At 39.0% G+C, this 25,644-nt stretch overlaps 2 protein-coding genes across 6 annotated transcripts; both read right to left on the reverse strand.

The window, feature by feature from the left end:
* Window positions 1-1,480: 1,480 nt before the first annotated feature.
* On the reverse strand, window positions 1,481-11,981 carry ctdspl2b (CTD (carboxy-terminal domain, RNA polymerase II, polypeptide A) small phosphatase like 2b). Of its 2 annotated transcripts, none has more exons than XM_015010672.2 (13): window positions 11,882-11,981; window positions 8,166-8,356; window positions 7,256-7,394; window positions 6,999-7,145; window positions 6,513-6,761; window positions 6,331-6,427; window positions 5,984-6,095; window positions 5,795-5,881; window positions 5,648-5,710; window positions 5,490-5,569; window positions 5,105-5,231; window positions 4,430-4,525; window positions 1,481-3,601 (listed from the first exon to the last, which is right to left on the reverse strand). In XM_015010672.2, the coding sequence occupies exons 2-13, from the start codon at window positions 8,331-8,333 to the stop codon at window positions 3,536-3,538; spliced, it is 1,431 nt and encodes a 476-aa protein (XP_014866158.2). In that variant the 5' UTR covers window positions 8,334-8,356; window positions 11,882-11,981; the 3' UTR covers window positions 1,481-3,535. The 2 variants fall into 2 exon arrangements, with proteins under 2 accessions (XP_014866158.2, XP_014866157.2); XM_015010671.2 differs by lacking the exon at window positions 11,882-11,981 and adding an exon at window positions 11,662-11,865.
* A 996-nt stretch (window positions 11,982-12,977) lies between these two features.
* golm2 (golgi membrane protein 2) lies at window positions 12,978-24,300 on the reverse strand. Of its 4 annotated transcripts, none has more exons than XM_015010674.2 (10): window positions 23,220-24,300; window positions 21,064-21,118; window positions 20,842-20,944; window positions 19,955-20,045; window positions 19,002-19,128; window positions 18,738-18,818; window positions 18,162-18,440; window positions 17,849-17,968; window positions 15,820-15,987; window positions 12,978-14,665 (listed from the first exon to the last, which is right to left on the reverse strand). In XM_015010674.2, the coding sequence occupies exons 1-10, from the start codon at window positions 23,544-23,546 to the stop codon at window positions 14,586-14,588; spliced, it is 1,431 nt and encodes a 476-aa protein (XP_014866160.2). In that variant the 5' UTR covers window positions 23,547-24,300; the 3' UTR covers window positions 12,978-14,585. The 4 variants fall into 4 exon arrangements, with proteins under 4 accessions (XP_014866160.2, XP_014866159.2, XP_014866164.2 ...); XM_015010673.2 differs by having other exon boundaries at window positions 18,738-18,821; window positions 23,220-24,299; XM_015010678.2 differs by lacking the exon at window positions 15,820-15,987 and having other exon boundaries at window positions 23,220-24,298.
* Window positions 24,301-25,644: the final 1,344 nt, after the last annotated feature.

The following is a 25,644-nucleotide window of genomic DNA, read 5'->3' on the forward strand; positions in this document are numbered from 1 at the left end:
TATAATATTGGTATTTTATGTGATGATGGAGCAACACAAACATGGTTTCCATGGTTTTCAAAATCAAAGCAAAAAGAAATGCTAAGAATCTGATAAGTGTGGCAAACGTTTGCATTTAGTGCCCAATTAAGTGTCTAGAACCATTGTTCACTTCATTTACATCCGCGAGTGTTTGGGGGCATTTCTCCAAGTTTGTACATTGAAAGGTTGTAATTTTTTGTCCATTCTTGACTGCAATGAAATCATTTTAATTGTAAATTGTTTGACTTTATGTATAACTGCTCCAAATTAGGGATATACAATTAAACATGTAAGACACAAAGACAACCTTGAGCTGGATATCAAATCTACAAACATTCTAGACTTTGTATTAAGGCGTAATTTATATATTAACCGTTTGTATTGGAGTAACAAATGTAAGGTTGTGAGCGGCATACAATGTCAAGTTAATCTAAAGAATAATTCTTATCCTGACTAATAATCCGTCTTTCTTGTCTGAAGAGCAAAGTGTAAAAGTTTATTTTAAATATTCAATTAATTTGTACAATTAAAAACCAGAGGCTATTATTTTAGTAGTCACAGGGAGAAAAAAAAAAATTCATTCTGAGGTCAACTCCTATAAGTGGTTTTAAATTAGGCTGAGTATGTTGGGCTCATCACCTGAATGTGCGAGTAAACATAATGCAGATATCATTTTAAAATGGTGAGCAGGAATAAAAACCAAAGAAACGAGTCATTTTTTTCATTTTAAAACTTTGTTTCAGAAATTCAATGTAACTGTATATACACTTTACAATAGCATACAGCCTGACAGATAACAAAGATGTCTGAAAACATTAAATACATCGTCAGCACAAACAGCAATTGTTGCAAGTAAAATGGCTTAACGGATATTGGTAAAAAATAAAATAAAATCATTAACAGGAGCACTCTTTTGCAGAAAAATGTCACGATTTCGATTTGTTTCATGACTTTTCCCACAAAGCAAGCTGTATTGTCTACATGCTAAGTTTAACCGTTCTTTGACAGTCCTAAACTAAAACACAGATATCCGTAAGAAAAAAAAAAACAAACCCCAAAAAACAAAACAAAAACACCCCATCTGATGTAAAGTTAAATCTTCATTAATACATTTAAAGTAGATATGTCATGCCTTTTTAAAAAAAGAATCAAAAATACAAAAGATTTTCCTTATTTTAAGGATTTTTTTTTCATACAAGAAGCTGCATGTATTGTACAACACTCAGTGTACAATAAACTGTTAATGCACATAAAAATGAGCTGAATGAAAAGTCTCCAATGCCTCCCTCTCTGATCCTTCAGAAAGGCAGCAACACAAAAATAGCACACCGTCAAACTGAGGAAACAAGCGAGCTGGGGGAACATCACACAGGAAGTGAGGCTTGCATAAAGATGGCAGTCAGGATTGGTGAAATTGAGAAATGTCTCCATTCCAAGTGCATTTGAATAATTTCCTTACTTTTATTTTATTTTTTTTTTAGTTCTTAAACATGTATGTGCTGCCAGTTTCTTTTTTTTTTTTCTTTTTTCAGTGACGAAGCCAAAGCACAACACAGAATATTTGGAAATATGTTTAAGCCTTCACCCCATGTGTAGTTTACATTCATAGTCAGAACATATTTACTCAAAACATTCTGATTAAACATCACCGTCTCCTCACCGCCTCCCCCCCACAAAAAAAAAAGGCAAATTCAGGCAACCAACTAAGCAGATGGGAAACAACTTCTGCGCTGAAAGATTTTAAGGTTTTGATTGGGAAATTTTACACATGGAGACAAAGTCAAACAACGCAAACAGCACCCACCGTCTCTGTGTTTCAATGTCTGCAGACCGAGAAGGTTTGATTGTCTCTCTTTTTGCTATTAACTTTTTTTTTTTTTTTTTTGGACAATTGCACAATTATTGCCCATAGAAGAAGCTTGGGAGAACAGAGATTGCATGGCACTGTACAGGCAACTAAAAACACTCACATTTCACTTAACGCAAAATGCACGATAATTTCATCTGAACACAAACAAAACAAGAAAAAAAAAAAAAATCGAACGATGAGCGCAAACTTTTCAGCAGTCGACTGTGACCGTTTGGTTTTCTGTCGTCACCGACACCAACGTGTTAGTTTGGCCAAAACGTTCAGGCTGAAATGAGCTAAAAGAGGAAATAAAGCATTCTTATGTTGCCACTCTTGAACAACATTTTAAATTTACTGGAAAAAAATGTTTGGGGGGGGGGGGGGGGGTTCAAATAAACCGGGTGCCGCCGATCTGAGATCTAGCAAACGCGTCAGCCGTGAGCAGACGTTAACACTGGCAAAGATGTGCTACATTTGTCATGATGCTACCGATAGAGCCTTTAAATGACACAGTACAACTTAAAGAAAAGAGTACGGATTTTTAGCCAGAACACTTGATTAAGAGGAAAAGACAATACTGATTACAGTTAGATGACAAAGTAAAAGTTACTACTGATAAAGCATGTAGAGACCGTCTGAAAATGAATGCCCGCTAATTTTCACAATTTACAGCTAAGATTAGTCCCGATAATTAAGGAGCAACATGCCTACGGTAAGGCGATCACAACAATTTATCATGACTTCGAATGAGAGCGAAGCTTTAACTTCCCAGACTAATTTAAAGTTTAAGTCATAAGTGAACTGTTATGAATATGCACCCATGATGTTTTTTTTTTGTTTTGTTTTTCTAAAAAGGCTTCCACTAAAACTCACAGGACCTCTTCTAAAAATGCATCTTACAAAATAAGCAAAACATCTCGGAAATACTATCTTAAGAAAAAGAAAACAATGAAAGACCAAGATTTACCGGGAAAAAAAAACAGGAACCTACAATATAAACTCGACAGAGCTACAGAGGAATGCATATTTGTTTTTAAAAGCTACAGATTGGAAATTTGCCCGCTCATCAGATCAGTGAGTGTGAATATACATGGATTGATTCACTGACCCGCTCATCAGATCAGTGAGTGTGAATATACATGGATTGATTCACTGACCCATCAGGCCTGCTGAAGAACAAGGGAGAATTAAAAAAAAAAAAAGAAAAAAAAAAGATCTGCAGAGTGTCATTTTGTCAGAGTCAACAGGCTGAGCACCAGGAAGGGCTGATGTGGCGTTCAGGGACTCCGGGAAGAGTTCCTCTTTACCTGTTCATATCTACTAAACCAGCACCAGGACTTCAGAGTTTAGAGTGGAGCTCATTTCTGGCTCCACAGCTGGAGAGTCGCATAAAAAGAGGAGTCTACATGGGTATGTTTATAACGTGTGTAATTTCCCTCTGTGGATTTTCTGTTAGAAAATTACACCTAGGTAAAAAAAAAAAAAAAAAAAAAAAAAAAAAGTCTTTTCCCCCCCAAACAAACAAAACAAAAAAAAAGGCTAATTTTTTTTAAAGTAATGGCAATGCTGTATTTTGTATTCCAAAGAGAGGCTTTTTTTTTTTTTACACGCATGTTGATTTCAGTCTTATCCTGCTGCTTCGTTGTGACGCACCGCAAGCTGGTTTCAATCAGGAGGCAAAAGGTCGTGAAGTCGGAACCTCTCCCGAACATGTGGTCGCACGTCTTCGTTCTGACACGTTCAGGAAGGACGGAAACAGGTTAAAAAAAAAAAAAAAAAAGAGACAAAATTAGAATATATTTAGTCTTATTAATAAATTTTAACATGGAAGGCATTCAACTATGTTGCCTACCCAACCTGGTGAACGCAACCCTGGAGTACAGCAATGTTAGTTTAAGAAACAAATGCTATTTACGACTTGGTTAATAAAATAAATAATTTTATCTGCAAATTTCAGAAAGATCAATATGAAGAACATTTAATAAAAATGTATGGGAAGACTGCTGACCAGGAATTTTAATGGAAAGTTGAGTTGGTGGATAAAGTGTGGTAGAAAACAGACCACATGCAAAGGGCTTTAGTCTGACGTTTCTAGGGGATTGTGAAGCAAAGCATATGTAAAGGTTTGGGGGACATTTAGAAGGCGCCGAGTGCAGCTGGAGTCAGAGCTCACTGAAGCACAGATGTGTCCAGACCATGGCCTGTAATTGTGGCATTAGTCGAATTAAACCACTCCTAAACCGGAGACGACAGAATTTTCATACGAATTTCTGCAAAATGAGCCCAAACACTGAGACCATGTAGTGTACAGACTTCTCAGTTGACCAACATTTGCTACACCAATAACCATTTTTAAGCTAATCTTAGGCATCAATTTTAAAGAAAATGAACTTTGCCCATTTATTTCATTAGCTGAAAACCATAATCATCAAATTTAATTAAACACCTCTTCGGTTGTGAAATACATCTCTAAAATGTTACTTTCTATTTGAATAACTATAAAAGTGAACAATTTATTGAGATGTTGATCCAAACAAAGTGAAGAGTAGCCCAGCTTACCATCTCAACCAGCTTCTCCAGAAACGGGACCAGCTTTAGCAGCTCGTTGTCGTTCTTATCCATGAACCAGCTCTCTATTGGAATCCCATTGGACAACTGTTCAGACAAAAGGGCAACTCGTGAGGAAGGATCCATGCAAGCTTACCTCAATTCTGGTGACCAAATATTCATTCATTCCTTTTGTGCAGATAATAGACTGAAATGATGTAATTTATTACATTTACTCTCAGTGGCATTCATTTGAACATGGTGGAGTGTTGTGATTTTGTTAAGTGATCTTTACTGTCTGGTTGCTAAACTGTAAATGTTGTGAAACTGTTTTTTTTTTTTTGTTTTGTTTTTGACATTACACAAAAAATATTTTCATCCTGGCAAATATTTAGGCTTTTTTCAGTTAGTGGCTCAGAGGGCAACAACTTTATTGATCTGCTGTGAATCATTATTTTTGCCTCAAAAGTGATGAGACATTTGCGAAACATTTGCATGGCAAACACAGAAAAAGAAGAAGAAAAAAAAAATCAAATTTAAAGATGAAAATTCAACTTTATTATGAATCCCTACAAGAAGTCAACATAAAATTAAGGAAAAAAAAAAATCTGAGAATTGGTCATTTTTTCTGTTCACAAATACGTACCAGGCTGAGTCAGACTTTCTGCTGCATTTTTATTTTTTTACCTGATAAGCAAAGGCTTGCGGTGAATTGTCAATGATGATGGTCTTTGACAGATCTCTGCCTAAGATGTTGAGGTCCTTGATATAGTTTCCCTGGACACAGACACAATGCTCACGAAATAACCGGTGTCTACAGTTACAATAGGGAGGGAGAGGAGAACAGAAAGGAGCAGAGGAGTAAGGAAAAACAATCAGTGACAGCGTCAGCAAAAATCAATAATTTATGAAAACAACAACAATGACACCTCTAACAGCAGCGCATGCCAACTCAGGTACTTTACACTATTGCTTCGTGAGTCCAACTTTGTTTTATAGCAGTCGACACGAAAATGTAAGGATACTGTACAACAACCAGTTAATAAAAAAAAATTAAAAAAACTCATCGTACCTCACAAGCTGCTTTTTAGGATCCAAAATGTTGAGTAGTTTGTCTGCATACACCTTTTTAGAAGCCGTGAAGAGGATTATCTAGAAAAGATAAGATCATGCTGGTTTCAATGTTCAAAACACAGAAATGACTAAAAGGAGCATCTAAGTGAAATTTACCTCATATATTTGAGACATGCGCTCCAGAAACTCTCTAAAAAACGGCCTGAGGCGCACATACACCTGCACAGGACAGATCAGCTTTAGAGATGACTTTGCCACCCTCTAGTGGCAACATGTGGGAATAGAAAAAAAAAAAAATCTAACCTGGTAAATGACATCTTGAAAGAGAACAGGGAAGGTAAGTGCTGCATCCTCTAGTTCATTTAAGCTGCAGTGAACTAACGTTTCATCCTATTCAGGAACATAAAAAAAAAAAAAAAGTAAATTTTTTTTGTCATCTAGCAAAAGCTCCAGGTTTAAGACCAAAATATGTTTTGGACATTTTTAACGGACCAAGTCGAGGACCAGAGAGAACTCAGGCGTGCTGCGCGTCTTCAGTGGCAAGGCTGGTTTACGGGTCAGCTGCTCTTCTGTCAGCGGAGGAACGTGCTTGATGAAGAAATACCTACAGAACAAAAACAAATAAATAATCAGTCAAATCACAAAACACTGGGAACACTCCTACCAGAAATATGACATTTTCTTGATTGTTTAGTTAACATACAAGAAACAGCATGCTACAAATAATCCGTTGTCAACTTTTCCCTATTTGCTCCCAGTAGTTTGCATTTCTGCTAGAATGATGGCATTGGACATGGATTATTTTCTTTTTACTCCACTCACTAATTTGTGTTACTTACGGATCAAACACTTCCCAGTCTTCCTCGTAGGACGCCTCTGGTGGCACGGTAGCAGGAGGAACATCCACATACGTCACATTCATATGAGAACCTGGAGCTTGAAGCACAACAGGAACACATAAAAAAATTTTAAAAAAAGTTAAGCAGCTTAATTTTCTGCTCGGTCGTCTGTGACGTGGTACCCGTCAGAGGCGGGAGGTCAACGTCGGCATCGAGCTCTTCTTCCTCTGCCGTAGGAGTCGCCTCAAGGATGTGTGGAGGCCGTAGAGGCGGCAGGTGCGATACGCTGGAGTAGAAGTTGTTACCGGGGCACAGGTCCTGAGTGGACGTGGCTGTGCTGGTGGGCGTCTCCACCACCTGCTCCATGTCCAGCTGCTTCACTATCTCCTCAGCCTCCAGGGCCTGGTCAGGGGAGTCTGAGCCCAAGGATGCTGGGAAAAACAAACATGCTTATTGGTAACAGATCAGACACAAAACTAGAACTTCACTATGATAACTTACTATAAAAAAGGAAAAATTTAACTTTTTTTTTTTTTTAAAGATAACACCATGTATAAAAACGTAGAATAACTCGACTTTAAAAATGACACCAAGGTTTTAAGCAAAAATAAATTACATTTTTCTTTAAAGAAAACAAACAAATAGATTTTACTGATATTAGAAATTACTTTTAGCTGGTGAGAAGAAGTTAAAAACAGGGCTGAAGATCGTCCCAAGCAGAGTGGTCCTGGGAGGACTGGAGGTCATCTCAGCCGCAGTCGTGTCCTCCAGGCTGCCGTTGGGCTTCTCCTTATTCCTGTCATGATTGGTCGCTTCTGCAGGGAAGAAACACAAGGCTCAAGAGATGTTAAAAAAAAAAAAAAAAAAAAAAAAGAAGAATTCAGCTGATATATTTGATCTCTTTGGATAATCATCGGTGACTTACGGCCATTGATGGTGCCTTTCTTGCTTACTCTGCTTGCACTCCTCCGGGGGGAGTTGGCGTTTGTGGGAGTGGAGGTTATGAGGTTGTTGTCCACGTCGCAGTGGAGGCGCGTCTTCTTTGCTGGGCTTTCCTGTTGCAACTGACAAAAAGAAACAGCTGTAAAGACTAGAAAAAGACAAATTAAAAATTGAAGCACATCCACACTTAAGCAATTCACCAACTGCAGGGTTTTGACACAGACTTCAAATTTGAGCCACATAAAAGAAAAACCACCTGTAATGGCACCTTTCCTGCCACCGCTCTGCAAGTTTCAGAATGACTGAGTAACCTTTAAATCGCCGTGTAGAATCTAAAAAGTCCGTTCTTTAACGACGACACCCAAAGCAGACTATGCTTCAAACTTCAAAAGGGCACTGGTCTAGATTAACCGCAATTCTTGACAAAAATGTTGTATTATTTTCAGATTTAAATCACTGTTATACGCTTTGTGTTAACACCAGGAAAGAAAATGTACTGAGGAAATAATTATTTAAAACTAGGGGGAAAAAAATTAATAATAAGAAAATAAAAAAATCTGAGACCTTCTATAGAAAAGCCTTTTAGCTGAGTTGACTTTTCCATTCGCAACAAGCTCCTGTCCCTGCACGCCAACATTGTGAGCTAAAAGCTAAAATTAGACCAGAACCCGAGTTCTCGGACAAGCTGCTGCATTCCAGCAGACATTTCTTAGGAAACACGACACTCCGTAGCCAGAAACGCTGCGTTTGAGGTGGGGACGACGCAGTCAATCCAACTTTAACCGGGTACTTCCTGGCAGTTTTCAAAACTGTTGAGATAAACACCAACCAGGAGCACCACCTCTACGCCAATGGCCGTGCCTTAGTGACGGGTGCGGTGGTAGGAGAGGTACCTTGACAGCATTTCCTCGGATGAACTTCTTGATGGTGGATAGTATTCCCCTTCCTCCGCTGGCGGGAGGGTCTTCTTCTACCTCTGAATGTCTCCTCTTGGTTCGGGACGTGCGGCTGGTCAGAGCGGGCTTTTGGTGCTGAGACGCCTTACGCATTCTCAGCCTCATTGTTTTAGCAGTCACATGTAAAGCTGTTGCAAGGAGAACAGAAGACGTTTAGGAATAAGCAAATACAGGAAAATTGCAAAGAACATATTTTTTCTTTTCCTTTTTTTTTTTTTTTTTAAATAACTGTAGGTCTCAAAGATGCGCCTGTGCGTAACTGAGCAATATTGGTTCCGTTTCTGCCGACATCTGGATGCATTCAAGATCCCATTTCACTTACATCAGAGAATCGCAGCTGGCTTTACTTCCATTGTGCAGTCAGGAAAGGAGCATTTCTCCAGATCATATAATAAACAAGTTTTATAAACACTACCTAGGAACGATGACATGGGGTGTAAGATCAAAGCTCCAGTCACAGCAACAAAATAAAGATTAATGTGACCACAAGCCATCGACTAAACGTTAAGATTCATGGGGCGACATAAACCAAGACGTCTGCGGAGATTTCACACTCATTCTTTGAGACTGAGCAGCTCAGCGTTATGTACTGGAGAGCAACACATTAACCATTAATCACACGAAGCCCTCTTTTTCCTTATGTAACAAAACGAAATGTGTCCAGACATATCCGCAACCAGTCAGGAACCACTCCAGATGCAACAGCGCCTTCTCGGTACGAGCTGAACACGCTGCGCACTGTAAATGTCCTTCGCCACATCTGGTTTACATTTGCACAACAGCGTAACCGTGAGTAGGGAATAAGAGATGTTCAATTCGACGCACAGAAAAAAAAAAAAAAAAGAAGAGAAAAGAAAAGGGGGGGGAAAAAAAGGGACAACTTTTAGAAAGTACAGAGTAGCATTTAACTTGCAGGAAAGCAGGGGGAAGAAAGGAAGGATAAGCAAGAATGTTGCAACTGTTCAGAGAAATAAGCTCAACTGAAGGGAGTGAAACTGAAGTCGGTTTAAGTAAAGTTGTTTAGAAATTACAGACTATTATAGAACATATGCTTAAGATGCTGTGATATATCCGTGCATTAAATTCAGGGTTTCACCCAGTGTATTATAAGCCTGGCGGGCCACCAGGCTTTACTTGTGGCCCCCACCAGGCTCACCATTGCTTATTTATTCAAGTCTTTTCAAAATGTTTGCATTTCTTAAGACTATATAGCTGGTGTTCAATAACACATAATTATCAAGTGATAATTTTCAAATTTCCTGTCAACTTTACACATTTAACTCAAAAGCACGACTGGCTGCTGGATGAATGACGGCCTCAGCGCCCAACCACCAGGCTTAGCGAGTTTTCTGGGGGAAACATTGAAATTCCAACAATTTTTACAACTATATCAATATTTTACTATGTGCTGCTAATCTAAGGATCCCATAGTTGCCACAAATCAAACACAACAGATTGCTTACACGTTTCTTGTCATTTCATATCACAGCCTCAATCTCCAGCATTACAACCTGTAATAGTTTTGAATACACATTTTATCCCACATAACCTTAAATTATTTTAAAATTCAATTATCCAGCATTGTAAACAAACATTTCAGAATAATATGTTTTAAGAAAGCAGGCATGGTTGAAATAAACCTTTTTTTTTTTAACGTAATTTGAGGTAAAAATTATAAAAGATCTCTGCGTTTGATCGCTGCCGTAATTCCGTGCATAGGGATGTAGTTTTCTTGTTTTGAAATTCATTATGTCTTTATTTTATCTCACAGAAAGAACCATATTCAAATGTGTTAATTTAATTCCCTATTTTTTACCTACATATAATTCTGCCAATCCAAGATGCTTTTCAAATATAAGAATGTAACCAATCTTATATTTGCCCTTCAGCTGCCTGAATCTTTTGTTGTCCATTCTTAAATCAGGGCAAAATTACAGTTGTTTTTACTTACAGACACATAAATGGCTTTCAGACTTTTTGGCTGCGCAGTCGCATCTCTCAGTCAAATATGACAAATAACTCAAACTGGTGTTCATTCAAACATTTTACCCAAGTGGGTGGTTTCCCCCCCAAAGCCAATCATTTTTTTATGATAGTCCTTTAGTCTTGATGTTCGCTTCTTTAAATTATGCAGCACATCTCTAACATTTTACAACGCAGCTGCATTAAAAATTGAATGGAGAAAATCTGTGATACCTAAACACTGCATGATCTGACAGGGAAGAGGGCAACCCTGAAGCGGCAATACATAACATCCACCTTTCCAGGCAATCAGCCACGGATCATGCACACTGCTGGCTGAGAGTAAGTGAGCGGGAAATAGGAACATCCATGCAACTGTGAGGAGGCTAGCATTAGTTAGCTTTGGTCAAAGCGAAGAAACAAGTGAGGCCCTTCCACAAACCTGTCCGGACGACAGAAATAAATATCGAGACTAAAAGGAGAAGCTTGGCTCAGAATCGAAAGTAACTCAGTCAATGACATTTAGCCAAAGCCTACGTAATTATTCAAAACCACTGTCTGACAAATGGTTACGCAAGTTGCAGCAAATAAATCCCATTAAAAAAAAAAGAAGAAAGAAATAAAAGCTCTCCTGTGTTACGGGTGTGTATAAGTTGCTTTCTTTAGCTGCTGAGTTTAGGTACAAGTAGCCGTGCTAAAAAGTAACTGTTGTTGTCACGGACAGTCTAAGTTAAACTGGACCTGAAGAGCATTAGCATTTGAACATGCCAAAACCTAAACAGACCATCTTACAGCCAGTGCGGCATCATAACCTGAATGACATGAAGTCAAAAAATAATAAGGCTTATAAATTAAACCAACATTGTTTAGGTTGCCGATGTGCATCTAGCAGTGAATATTTGACATCGTTAATCAAAGCGGACAGCACAATAACGCCGCTAAATCTGATCTAGTCTCTTTTCAGTGGAACCATTTGGAGGGTAATTCACCTTATCAAATATACAGATTTATTTAAAAATATTTCTGATATGGTACAGTACTTTAAAAATGCTGTTATAGACCGCCATCGTAAAGCGCTGCTCTGGAATGCCAACCTGAACGTTAGCTTCACTAGCTGGCTAAATACACAGCCAGGCAACAGTTTGTTAAAAAAATATTTTTTTAAACTAATAACAACGACATTTGCTGTATGTCTGGATATATAGGAAATACGCATTTACTGAAGGACTTCGTATCAAATTGAATAAAGCCTGAATTTGAATAAAATGTGAGGAAATGGTCATGTCGACGGTAGGCCGCGAATTAGCCATTCTTAGCTTCACGCTACGAAGCCTTCCCGCAGAACTGCTTCAGGCTAACAGATGTGCACAGGCATGGAGAGGAGCATAAATCTTCCCTCAGTAGCTTCGATTACATAAACACAAACCCAAGAGCATAAAGGATGCACGAACAGTTAAAATTGGCGACTTACTGTAGTGTGACCCGCTGAACGTGACAATAACGACTCAAGGCAGATTAAACATCACAACACAGGCACTGCTTGTTCTTTTCCCCCCACTGTTGTATTTTTGCTGTTCAAGGATCGTCTTCGAAATGACACACTGCTGTGCTACCAGGCGCCATTTCCCGCCTCTGCTCGGTCTCTCCGAGCCAGATACCCGTATGGGACACAGACACACCCCCTGACTTACCTCTGAAAAACACCAGGCAATCCGCAGCAAGCACTGCAGCTGTAGAATCACAGACTGAGAGGTTTCGATGTGCGCTTAAATATGCTGGCGATAAAACTAAACTTATCTCATCATTGTAGAATTAAAACCCAACAGCGATTTTCAACCTGGCAATATAAGAACAACATACAATACAGTTTTGCACGGAGTCGTCTCCCCCTCGGCTGTGTTTTCATTGGGAGGGGGGAAATATGTGTACTGCTGCACACACAAGAAACATTGTCTCCCCCCACCCCCACAGTTTGTTCTCTTAAACAATCATTTTACTTCATATAATAAACAGCGTTGACACAATTTTCCAGACCAGAAATTCTGTAATTTTCAATTGGGCTTATGTTTTATATCCAAGTACAAATATAAAAACAAGAGATTCGCTGAAATTGACTGAAAAATGACCAGAAACAGTATTTGGTAAATAAACGTAGCAATCCTACATGTAGTAAAATTACTTATCTCAAGTTTCAGCAAGTTACATTTAAATTAATTGGAATACAAAGGTTAACTTCTTCAGTAACTTGAAGTTTAGCTTACACTAACTTAGGCTGAGTAAACACAAATTGGTTATCTTAGTTTTTGTTTGAATTTGGACCCAAAATCATTTAACTTTACAAACTTTTATAAACTATTTCCCAAGCCCTGAAATCTGTTTTACAACTGAAACCAAGTGTAAAACAAGGAGATGGTACATTTCAATTCCCTAACTAGTAGTTAGATCATTATTAGCAGCTAATAGACTGAAAATTAGAACATACCCAAGACATTTAATAAGATGACTACATTTTAAAATGTAGGAATGCAAATACATTTTAGTACAATTACCATGTTTAAGGGTTTTTCTTGTGTACACCCACTGCATGGCATAATGGTAATTAATAGTATTTACTTTAGCACTGCAAATTTTAACCCCAACACTAAGCAGTTATTCGCTTTTGTTGCACAGCAATGTTCTGGTAAGTGCAGTGTATATCCAAGGTAAATAGGAAACAAGTCTGAGTCATTGGGAGTCTGATGATGCAGTAAATGCATCACAGGCAGATGTAAAAAATAGAAAAAAAGGTAATTGTTGAAGCAATGTATTTCAGACCTTACAGTTTCAATCATTAACATAAACAAAGAAACAAGCTCAGTTAGCACAAATGTTTACCACACAAATCCAGAACTGTAATTTTCATATAACTGTATAGGAACACTGCATAATATGAAGTTGTTGTACTTCATCAAATGTTTTAATTCTGTATTTAGAACTTTAATCAAGGTTATTAAACTTGATTTAATATGTTTTTTTGGGAAGTTTATTGTTCAGCTTTATTACCCGTCAATGAATGCAGAAGAAAATTATTTTTTCATGGCTAAAACTGATCAGTCTGTAAAATACTCATGCTAATTATAATGTAAGAGATGCCTTTGAAAACAAGGAAAAGTAAACACAGACTCTTGAAAATGTAAATGTCACATTTAAACTTAATGGCAAAAGCAAACAAAATTACAGTATGTAATTAGATATTTTTTGTGTTAGTTCCTGAAGTTTCCACACTTATATACAGTAACTGACCCTTTCTCAAAACAGCTTCCAAAATAAAGCACTTACAGAAAAATGATTTAACAAAATTTAGTATTCGTTAATTCCATCAAGCAAGGCAATGATGAATATTTCTGATAAACAATACAATATTTCAGAGGTTGTTTACATTAGAAGCCGTGTCAACTAAACCCATCTCATTAGTGATGACGAGCCATCACTCCTACTGCCAACCTGCAAGCGCAACAAGTGACGAAAGACATGAAGCATCACCTTTAATAAAATTAAATTACATTCAATGCGCCTTTCAGTGAGAAATCTTTTGTCCAGGTTGCACAAACAACTGATTTCTGGTTTTACAGATTTCCCCGAAGGTGAGGAATTATTTCCTTGGTACAAATGTTAACAGTTCAACTACATCAAAATTCAAGAGACCTCATCGGTGGAAGCATGTGCCACGTCTGCTCCTAACACCATCCTAAGTATTGCTTAAGCAGCAAGTGTGTTGCTTAGTTTTGACGACTGAACACTTTGTTTCACATGCAGTGGCATTTAAAAACAGAATGGAGGAGCACTTCTGGGTCTCTGTCACAAAAACAAAGAGGTTTTAATAGGCGGTAAAGTCCTTGGCAACTGAATCTCCCACTCCAGTAAAAGAAAAAAAAAAAATCTTCATTGTAGGCATTCCATCTTAAAGAGCCCAGATTAGTTTGTTTGATGAATATCCCAGGAAGCAGTTTTTTTTATATATATCAAGCAAAAGCAAAGAGAAAGTAGCTAAAGAAAAAAAATATTTGATTCAAAGTATTGAACTCTCCCAGACCAGTTTATGATAAACTGAAGAAGTTATCCAGGACCAAAATGCAGTGATCACAGCACATCATCCCTACTGTCATAAATTAAAAAAAAAACAAAAAAAACATTAGCAATTATATAGCAGCTCAGGAGAATGCCGTGTTTAATTTCTATTAATATTATTCAGAATTAATTTAATGTGTCAAAATAGTCCATGACACTAAAGAAGTCCACTGTAAGTGCTTAGACAAGGTGATGCTGCAACTAATTTATCAGGAGAAACCTCAATTGCAGAGGAAGGTCTTTAAGGAAGTTTTTTTTTTAATAAGTTATAGCTGAGTGAGTTTCTTTTCAAAGAATGTCGTTGTTTTGATGTCGTTTCCCATAATCCACAGCTCTTTCTCTGTCCTGAATGTCCCGATCGTCATCATCTGGAAAAGAAAAGGTCAAACCGACATTAGAGATTAATTACCAAGTGAAAGGAAATGTTTAATGTTGATATGCACTAGAAATCTATGGTCGATATTTCTATAGGGCAGACTTTCAACATAAAACCTGAAAAAAAAAAAGAGCAAGAAAGGAAGGAAGAAGATATAGTAGAAAAAGCATGAAGAAGGTAGATAAAGAATAAGAAAAAAGAAAGATAAGGGAGAAGGGAGATAAGGAAGGGAGAAATTGTCCTATGAGATCAATATGTATTTTTATTTTAACTGAACTTAATTAAAAAAAAAAACACACAAGATAAGACAAAATGAAGAAGGAAAGAAGGCATAAAAATGGAAGAAAAAAGGATAAAAAAAACTATGAAATGGAGAATAAAGTCTAATATCATATTTACATTTTCTTTTCCTAATTCTTGAATCAAATTCCAAACTTTTCCAGACTGATTAGGAACTTTAAGTCCCCAATTTCCAGATGACAAATAAAATAAAAAAGACCTTTCATAAATATATATATATATATCTTTTTTTAACAAATGTATACATTAATCATGCACAAAATAATCTGTTATTCATAAGAACAACAATACACATGACAAAACTATGTTCAAGTGGCATGTCAGGATGTTTTTTGTGCGCACAGATCAATTATTTAAAACACTTTTCTATAGCGAAGGAGGCAATGGAAGGAAACAGTGTTAGGAAGCAATCACAAAGAAAACAAACGGAGGCATGCACTTCAATGTTACAAGGAGAACACAGAAACATTCAGTAACACAGTGAGCTATATATATATCTACTGGTTTAGATGTAGGTCAGATGTTTGGTGGGCACAGACAGGTGGTTTAGCTAAAAAGCACAGGCACGATGGAAAATACTAGATGGCAACTGAATAACTCTCACAGAACCGCAAGTTCAAGGGTCAAAATTTCCCTGTATATAAGAATATGATTTTTTTAATTATTTTTAATGAACATTTACATTTATTTTTGATCCAACGACCAGACTCGGGGTACTGTGAGCTACTCTGGACCAGTGCAGCGGGGCTGCAGCAGAAGGTGGGGTGGAGGGAGGAAACAAGGGAGGAATGGTGGATACACACTGGACACACAGTCCACAGTTCCGGGGGCTCAGGCCTGGCTCACCTTGAACGTCTTCCTCCCCACCATCACCATCCTCTTCCTCATTGTAGGCCAGCTCGGCCTGCTTGTCGGCCTCATACTCACCAACGTTCCCGTCGTCCCCATTGTAGTCCGCCAGCTTAGAGCCGTGCTGCGGATCTACTGGGGACTCATTCTCATCAAAGAACCGGCCTGCAGGAGGCAGAGAAGGGCCTCGTCAGGAAAGAAGGGAAGCAGCAGCAGTCGTGGTGGGAGGCAATAGGTGTGTGGGGACGGGGAGAAACCAAGTAATAACCAATGCTTGGAGGAGTGAGTGATGGTACACAGAGGATGAGGTTAATACATGGAGATAGGTTTTAATTTTGGGAGACGGGTATTTCTGAGGAGGAAGGCCGTAGATGGACTGAAGCAGCAAAACCATGAAAAAGAAGAAAAAAAAAAAAAGAAAAAAAGAACTGAGCGGTAACTGAAACATCTGTGCAGTCCACTCAATCACACCAACCCAGAGAAACACTTCACCGTTTCTCTTCGTCGCTTCGGTTCATTTCTCAGGTTAGAATTGAAATTCTTAAAACTACTTATTCAATCTTCAAATCAGTGAATCACTTGTGCACATAAAAATAATAATAAAATGAATCACTTCTGCAAAGCTTTTGTACATTCATGTAATTGATAATGTACAATTCTTAGATTTTTCCTACACTTGTGTTGATTAAAATGTACTATACTGAATAGTCTCAACCTACACAACATATAAGCATAAGTTTATCACGACTCTTTAGATGCAATATGCTTGAACAAGTTGCCATAATATGTCAAGCATATTTCTGAGACTTTGTTTTTCTAAATCTTTCCTGATTTTTTTTTTTTTTTTTTTTACATTGCTCCCTGGTGAATCCCGACTTTCTCCAAAGTCGGCAAATGTATGAACTATTACATCCACCAATGATCAACCAGTTTTCTGAAAGCTAGATATCATGAACCGTTCCAAGTATATGGTGTATATTGCCAGAGCACAACACAATGTTACATTTCTGACAACAGAAGGTGGAGGGTTTGGACGGGGCCAACGACCAGAGGGAAGAAGAGGAGGAGGAGGAGGAGGAGTGAGGCTGTGGCGGAGAAGTAAGGAGGCAAAACGGAAGGAGGGGCCGAGGACATTATGCCAGTTTCCATCGCTCTATCATCATCAGGTAATGATGCCGATGGAGTTCCTCACTCTACTCCTCATTCCTTAACCCCATTTGGTAATTATTCTCAGCATGGAGATGGAAAGTATGTGATCACCAGCCACATACACAGATGACCCCTTTTGGCTGCCATGGATGCAGCATGTGATGACTTCACAGCAGATCCCTGAAAGTATTGTTTCAAGGATCTGAAAGAAATTAGACTTTTATTTGTAAAAAAAAAATAAATAATTTTTTATTATTTATTTAAATAATAAAATAAATAATTTTATTTATTTGAGCTGCTGACTAGAGCAGCTCAAGTTTTAGGCATGTCCAAAGCTAAGTAAATAAATAATGAGGTCCAGCTTTTTCAGATTGCCTTCACACCTTTTTTTTTTTTTTTTAAGAGAAAAAGCACCTAGGTGCTACAGACTTTGGTTTCCTTTACAAGACTGAAAAGATCGCTGGCAGAGGCACAAGGGAGATAAAGGAGAAATCAATTTAAAAAGGAGGAGGAGGACGAGGAGGAGGAGGAGAAAGAATCAAAGGCAGCAGAGTAAAGCAGAAGCCAGGCACCTGAAAAAGATAATCTGGCAGCCGGATGTGTGTTATTTGTCTCCTCTTTTCTGTAATTCAGGGCTCTCTCAACTCCCTGATTCTACTCCAACTCATGTTCCTAAAATGACTCAGATATCCGCTGAGCAAGTGGCAAAAATCACACAAATGGCACCACGGAAAATTGGATCCTGATCTGGAGTGAGTGAGGACAAAGACAAGTCGCAAGAATCCCTAATGCCATGATTATGTGCCCTTTAAGACAGAACACATCCCAAACCACCTCCCCCGCCGCCATTTTTTAATATTCGCAAAATGAAACTCACTTTGGCGGTGGTGCAGCTGCTCTGCAGGGACTTGGTCTTTAGCGCGTTGCAGCTGGATGGGCTTGGGCACCTGGGCGTTATCGTGAGGCAGAGGAATCATCTTCAAATGTTTGCCGTCAGCTTGAAGGTCGGAGGGAAAACAAAACTAATCATAACTCCTTCACAAGTCATCACCAAGAGTTGCATTTCGAGAATTTTATTTTTTCACAAAAGCACAATTTTATATCACGTGAATTCTTTAAATACTTGTTTTTTTTTCTTTTTTCTTTTTTTTTTTTTTTAAAGATTCACGCGCTGCAGACTCAGACGGTACCTGGGTTTTGTCTTTGCTGTTCTCCCAGCTCGTCTGCCTTGATCCCTGCCTTGTTATCTTCTTCAAACACTATTGGCTTGTCTCCCTGTTTGATGATGACCGGAGGTGCGAGCCCCCCTGCTCGGCCCTCTAGCCGGTCCTGCTGGAGCCTGGGCTGGTCCAGCAGCATGCCTTGACCTCCGGGACCGTCGGCTGCTTCCAGGCCGGGACCAGCACCAGCTGCCGCTCCGACATCAGGCGCCTCGTTCTGCTTCTGAGTGATGGCGGGCTTCTTCAAGGCTTTAAATTAAAAAAAAAAAAAAGATAAAGTGTTTATGGTACAACATTTAACCCAATAAAGTGGTTTCACCCACTTTTATGTTTGTTATTCTCATAACAATTTGAACAGGGCAGTAAATTTTATGAGATAAAAAAAAAAGAAACTTTAAATGTATTGATAACTGTTTAGCTTTACTGTGCAATCAATAGACTCCTAATGAGTTGGTCCAACAATATGGCACCGTCATAATATAAACAGTTAGAGTGTTTGATTTGCAAAACATAAATTTGTCTCCAATGTTCAGAATTAATGCTTACCAAACTGAACTTCATCCATTTTTCCCACCTCGCTGTCTTCAATTCCAGGCATGCCAGCATCGCTGCCGGGTTTGCCCATTTCTTCTGCAACAAAGGAATGAGATGAAATAAAAGAAAATAAAAAATAAAAACGTATTTAATTATTTTTAACCAATCAGTATATGCAACAGGTGCACAGCAATCTAAGTACCTGGAAAAGATTTTAGATTTTTGCCTGTAACAAGACTATAGATGATTAGATGTATAATGGGATGCTTAACTTACCTTTTATCTCTGAGTGCCTGTCATGTTGGTGAGTGGCCACAGTGTGGCGCTCTCCAGTCGCATCCACACCTCCTGCTTCCCCTGCATGCTTTCCTGCCCCCACATTGCCCTGGCCACCGACCACAGACTAGATTACAGAGAGATAAACAAGAGACGGGAACAAGTGTAAGCCTGAGGGAAACACGGAAGGGCACCAAATGGAAAGTTTGAGCTGAGTAGAAATACGAGGAAACTAAGTATTCAAATTATTTGGAAATGTTCTAGCAATAAAAAAAACAAACAAAAAAAAACAAGAGCAATAAATAAATACTACGTTGCTGAGTAAATTAAGAATGCTACATGGAGTCAGGACCTTCCTATATAAAACTTTAAGGTTTCAATTCTTTTACATATTCCAGTTTTCAGGGTTCTACAAACTTAATGCTCATTTAAAAACATTAAACAAAAGGTTCACCATTAAATACAGAGGTTCAGGTTTTATATATGGGACTGGCATGAACAGAGACTGAGAGGAAGGCAGGAAATAATGGGCATAAATTAGTAAGAAAATAAAGTAAAGACGCAATGAAAGTGAGAAAGGAAGGGAACAAGAAAGGAGGTATGGCATTTAAAGAAAAGAAGAGCAAGGCAGGAAAAGGAAAGTACAAAAGCAAGATAGGAAAGAAAGACAATAATGGAAAGGAGGTAGGACACGAGAAAAGTAAGAATGAGGGAAAGAACTAAAAAAGGAAAAACAAGGAAGGACTCAAGAGTGGAAGAGAATACAGAACACAAGAAAAAAAGAAAGAAAGCAAAAAAGAAAAGAAGGAAAGACAAAAACGGGGAAGAAAGGAAAGATACACCCCAAAAATGGAAAATACTTAATTCAAATTCCAGACTTTTTACGACAACATAGAAAAGCAGGATTACCAGAATAGCTGAAATGTTGTTAATCAAGGTTTACTAAAACTAACCAGTCTCAGCCTTGACACTTCTTTCTCCAGGGCTTTATTTGCTTCTTCATACTCGCCCTTGAGCTGTGCAATCTGACGCCCACACTGCAAACTGGAAAACACACACACACACACGTTTGTTTTGCTATCTTTGTAGGGACTTTCCATTGACTCCCATTCATTTCTACAGCCTAAACCTTACCTTTACCCTTTTCCTAACCCTAACCCTAACTCTGACCCAAAAACAGGGTTTCCCCTCGTGGGGACCAGGCTCAGGTCCCCACGAGGAGCGACTGGTCCCCACAACGTAGCATATGTCAGGAAAATCGTCCCCACAAGGTATTACAAACAAACGCACACACACACACACACACACACACACACACACACACACACACACACACACACACACACACACACACACACACTTCTACATTATATCCACGTCATTCTGGATAATTTCAGCATGCTATGAAACTGATTTCATACAAAAACAAAACAAGGCCAGGTTAACATTGTCTAGGTGAATTATCCAAATAAAAACGAGGGGAAAAAGGAGAAGCTCATATTTATATTGCTACACTGAATGCAAACAATGTGACTGGGATTGCAAATACAATTTTCATGGAATTAAATTTGTTTCACACAGTACAGAGGTTTTCACTGCTATATTAGCTAAACTGTTACTAATTTAGCCCATTACATACCAACCTTTGACACGAGGAGCCATTACATCTAAGTATCATGATACTAAAGCTGTTCGGCATGCTTTTGAAGCATAATATGATTAAAAACTTCTTTTTTTCAAAAAGAGGCAAGCTGTTTCCTGCAATTTATTTAAGTTGCATTAAAAAAAGACACAAAAACAGGTAGTCACCGAAGCAGATAATATGAAGTGAATCAAATACCTCTCATACTCCAGCTTTCTCTCCAGACTAGTGCTATTTTTCTTCACTTCTCTCAGCTGCTCTTCTTGCTTCATGAACTCTTGCTTCAGCTCCGTCAGCTGCTCTGTTTGCAGCGACACCACCATGCAAACACAATCAAGTTGGAAAGGGGTAAATTTCTAATTAGACCTGCAACAAACATCAGCGTCAGCTCGACAGCGCCCTCTGCTGGTCTGGTCTTACCTCTAAGTCTCTGTACCTCGGCCATTTGGGACGTGACGTCGGTTTGCAACTTCACCTGTGGCAAAAGGAAAAGAAATAAAAAAGTATATCCAGGAATTAGGGAAGGTGTTACATTTTGACAGCAAGAACTTGTCCAAACAAAAAGCTTACGAGGCAGAAACCCTCAGGACTCAACAGGTTAAACAGGTGAAAGCAAGACGAGCAGGTTTGTCTTGAATGTCTTGTACTGAACATGAGCCGCACTTGGTTCTTTGAGAGGAAATACATTATTCCAAAAACCTGGACACTAACTGTTTAGTCTTATTTAATGACTTACCAGATTTACAAGCATAAACTAGACATTAAATTACTTTTAAGAGGCACGTAATAAAGAACTTAATTAGAAAAAGGGAACCAGCTGAACAATAACTTTCAATAAATACGTCACTTGATTACTGTAACTGCAGGCCTCTCGCTTTATCAACTTCTGTGAAAACAAAGGTGGGATGTTTACATAGGAAAAAGTGGAACGTTAGTCAATGCAAACTTCCAGCTTAATTACAGAAACACTGCTGTGACCTGGAGCTCCGTCTCCTCTCCATGTAATGAGATTATTTGAAGCGCATCTCCTTTAACGTAAATTTCTTACAGTACCAATTGGGTTTCTAGACGAGTTTTTAAAATGTAGGGAAACATATGTAGTTTGGTTTAAAACAGCGTACGGGATAGAAAAATGATCAGAAAACAAAACAGATCTCTTAAATTTGTGGATAGTTTCCATTTGTTAGAAATTATACTTCTCTGGTCACCAGGGCTGTGCGCATAGCAGCCTCATTAAAGAAGCTGGGAAGATCTGCTATTTGCAGTAGCCAAGGACAACTTAAACGCAAATATTGACTTTAGTCTAGTCTGAAAGGTGTTTCCGCCTAAACCATCTGGTTCTTGTGTCTTCAGATGCTCACATTTAGTTAGCAGCAAAAACGACCAGCTCTAACTTTCCATACAGACTGTAAAGTGGCACAGAATATTACAGTCAGATAAATAGTGGTTTGACAACATCCTCAAACCACACAATGAACATACTGTACATGATCTGAGCAACTCTGTGGCTTTCTGATAGAAATCAGCAAAGTATCCCGGTTTACCGGTTGAAGACAACTTTCACCTCCATCTGTGAAATTAAAGTGTCCAACTTGCGAACCATGGATGATGTGTGGTTGACTAACAAAAGAGCAACAATTCATATTTTCCTGAACACTTTGTGGATGGCATTATGCCAACACAGTCAGGAAGCAAAAACTAATATGGAGTGATATAATTCACTTATGGCTTCCACAATCCTTTCCACACAGAGAGAGACTCCATGAGATACTTTCATAAATGCTGGGCTTGAGGACGCCAAGCATTTAAGCGTGCAACGTGGTGATTATATAGGAAAAACATCGGGTGAAGCAGATCTCGGGAGACGGCGGATAAGGCGGTGCAACAGTGAGACTGAGTGAGATCCTAATCAAGGGCAAGTTTGTACAGACTTTTTTCTAAGCAACATCACGGAGATATTATGAAGCTGCAAATTGGTGTTGCTGCTGCGTGCGGCAGAATCCGAACGTCAGCCGAAAGGAGTTACAGGAGAAGCGTGAAGTCAGCCGTAGAGAACAGGACAGGCTGAACGTGTGTGATTCCCCTCTCGGCTTTGAAGGTTATCCTTTCACGATGTTTCCTCTACTCTCACCTCCAAGTGTGGACACAGCATCTCTGTGATCCAGGAGGTCAAAGAGATACTGCTGTGCATGTGTACCTGTTTCTGTAAACTATGTTCTACAAGTATATAATCACAGGTCATGACCTAAGATTTACTTTCAGAATATAATTAGGATTCTGTGTCGCTTTTAGAAGCATTTAATAAAAAATAAAAAAAAACCACAATGACAGCCTTTTGTTCTGAGTAACACACAACATTTCCATAAACCAACACTATTTTACTGTGGTCTGGTTCCCTGGCTTTTCCTGAAATAGATTTACCACTGCGATTACCTCTGGCATAAATATTTATTCATCCTTTTACTATTAATCAAACTGCATCTTCACTCTCTCTGTGGACAGTTCTTTGGCGAGATCTCTGGTACACGTGTCACGACAGTCAGAGTGGATCAAACAAAGCCACAATCCAAGTTTACCTTCTCATCTGAACACTTCTTGATGGCCCCCTCTCTGGCCTGGAGCTTGCCCTCCAGCACGCTGTAGTCTCCATCCTTCTGGTCGATCTGTTTCTTGTGCGTGTCCACCTGCACGATCAGCTCCGAGTTGCGCTTCTCCAGGCGGCTCCGCGCCGCGTCCGAGCGCTTCACCTGCGTCTGTATCTCCGCCAGTTCGTCCAGCAGATGTCCGTGCTTGCTGGACACCGTCCAGTAGTTGAAAGCCAGCACGCCGATGATGACCATCAGGAAGACGAGGATGAAGGACGGCATGCGGCCTCCTCGTCGGTTTGCACCAAACCCAATCATTTCAAACACATGCACTCTGAAAAGCCTAACGTCACTACAGGTCGCTACCGCAGCTCGGAGTGTGTTATCCCGATGTAAAACACATCTGTGTACGTGACATGCCGTCGGAAACAAACGCTACAAACCCATATACACACACGCGCGCACACACACAGTCACAAACGATGAAGGCTTTTCACATTTCTACGCGTATTTACTCTCCGTCCCCTTCCGCACACTCGGCATCTTCTCTGTGAACTACGCCCGCGGGGACGTGGCCTGTGAAACACCAGATGGGACTCTACGTGGACTGCAACGAGGCGCCGTGGCAGGGGGCTGCGAGAACACCATACACCACACTGCTCCTGCTAACTGTCTCCTTTAGCCAGGGCCACCGTCATTGTTTTTTCTGGTAAATCACGGCACGTACTGAGCGTTTTGGAGCCCCTCGGATTGTAAACTCGCAGTTTTGTACGGAAGGTCCCACGGAGATCCTGGTTTCTGACCCGACGTCGGCGTTAGCTCATATCAAAGTAAAGCTAATATCTTGACACTAGCTAGCGCTGCAGCCACATATATGCCAGAGAAGCACCAGCTACTGTCGGAGAAAATACTCTTTTCTTTCTTAAACCTTAAACAAAACCATCGCATAGCAACTAAACGCATTTAACAATACAACTCGGGCGAAACCTTTCAATCTATCTCACTATTCTTTGCCTACCAAACATCCTATGTTAGGATTAAAGTTAGCTGGAGGTATTTCCCACAATTTCCGGTTAATTTCACAATAAGAGTCCTTAATTATAAATTAACTACAAAGAGGTTTCCCCCATACAAGGGGCATGATCAAAAGTATTCCAAAATATATTACTGATTTTCTTCCTTTTTCTTTTTCTTGTTTTTACTATTATCTTCTTGTTTGTATGCCCAAAGAATACAAACCGGCTCATAATATAAAAGTTTAGGTTGTGGGTCAGGGTTTTGGGAACGTAATATGGGGAACAGTGAGTTATATAGTCCAGAGCATTTTGCACTGGAAGGTTCTGAATTTTCCCTTTTTGGGACAGTAAAGGGTATTTCTAATATGTCATTGCAGTAATTTGAAAATGCACAAAAAGATATCTTATGTAATAATTTAAATGTTTTTGAAGGATATCTAACAGTGAGATAACTTTACCCTGGACAGGCTACCAGTTCATTCAGTATTTAAAAATATAAGAATTAACTACAAGTTCCACATGTCAATTTCTAAGTTAGCTTATATACCATGCTAAATAAAACCTGTCACTGCATTGTAGTTACAGTGTGTACAGTTTATATATTTGGTCAAATTGCTAATATTTACACTATTAAATATACTGTATACTTACAGGTGCTGGTCATAAAATTAGAATATTGTGATAAAGTTCATTATTTTCCATAATGTCATGATAAAAATTAAATTGTCATATATTTTAGATTCATTGCACACCAACTGAAATATTTCAGGTCTTTTATTGTTTTAATTTTGATGATTTTGGCAAACAGCTCATGAAAACCCAAAATCCCTGTCTCAAAAAATTAGAATATTATGAAAAGGTTCTCTGAACGAGCAATAAAAATAATCATCTGAATCAACAAAGTAACTCTAAACACCTGAAAACTCCTGAGGCCTTTAAAAACTCCCAACCTGGTTCATTACTCAAAACCGCAATCATGGGTCAGACTGCTGACCTGACTGCTGTCCAGAAGGCCATCACTGACATCCTCAAGCAAGAGGGTGAGAAACGGAAAGAAATTTCCTTCTCCCCAGTCTTCCTCCAGAGTCTGGCACTTTGATTTCCGAATGACATGCAAAGTTTGCTTTCATCCGAAAAAAGTACTTTGGACCACTGAACAACAGTGGTCCAAAGTGCTGCTTCTCTGTAGCCCAGGTCAGGCGCTTCTGCCGCTGTTTCTGGTTCAAAAGTGGCTTGACCTTTGACCTGGGGAATGCGGCACCTGTAGCCCATTTCCTGCACATGCCTGTGCACAGTGACTCTGGATGTTTCTACTCCAGACTCAGTCCACTGCTTCCCCCAAGGTCTGGAATCGGCCCTTCTCCACAATCTTCCTCAGGGTCCGGTCACCTCTTCTCGTT

The sequence above is a fragment of the Poecilia mexicana genome, unplaced genomic scaffold (assembly GCF_051168715.1).
Source record: "Poecilia mexicana isolate PSO_F unplaced genomic scaffold, ASM5116871v1 scaffold_3, whole genome shotgun sequence".
Classification (NCBI taxonomy): Eukaryota; Metazoa; Chordata; class Actinopteri; order Cyprinodontiformes; family Poeciliidae; genus Poecilia; species Poecilia mexicana.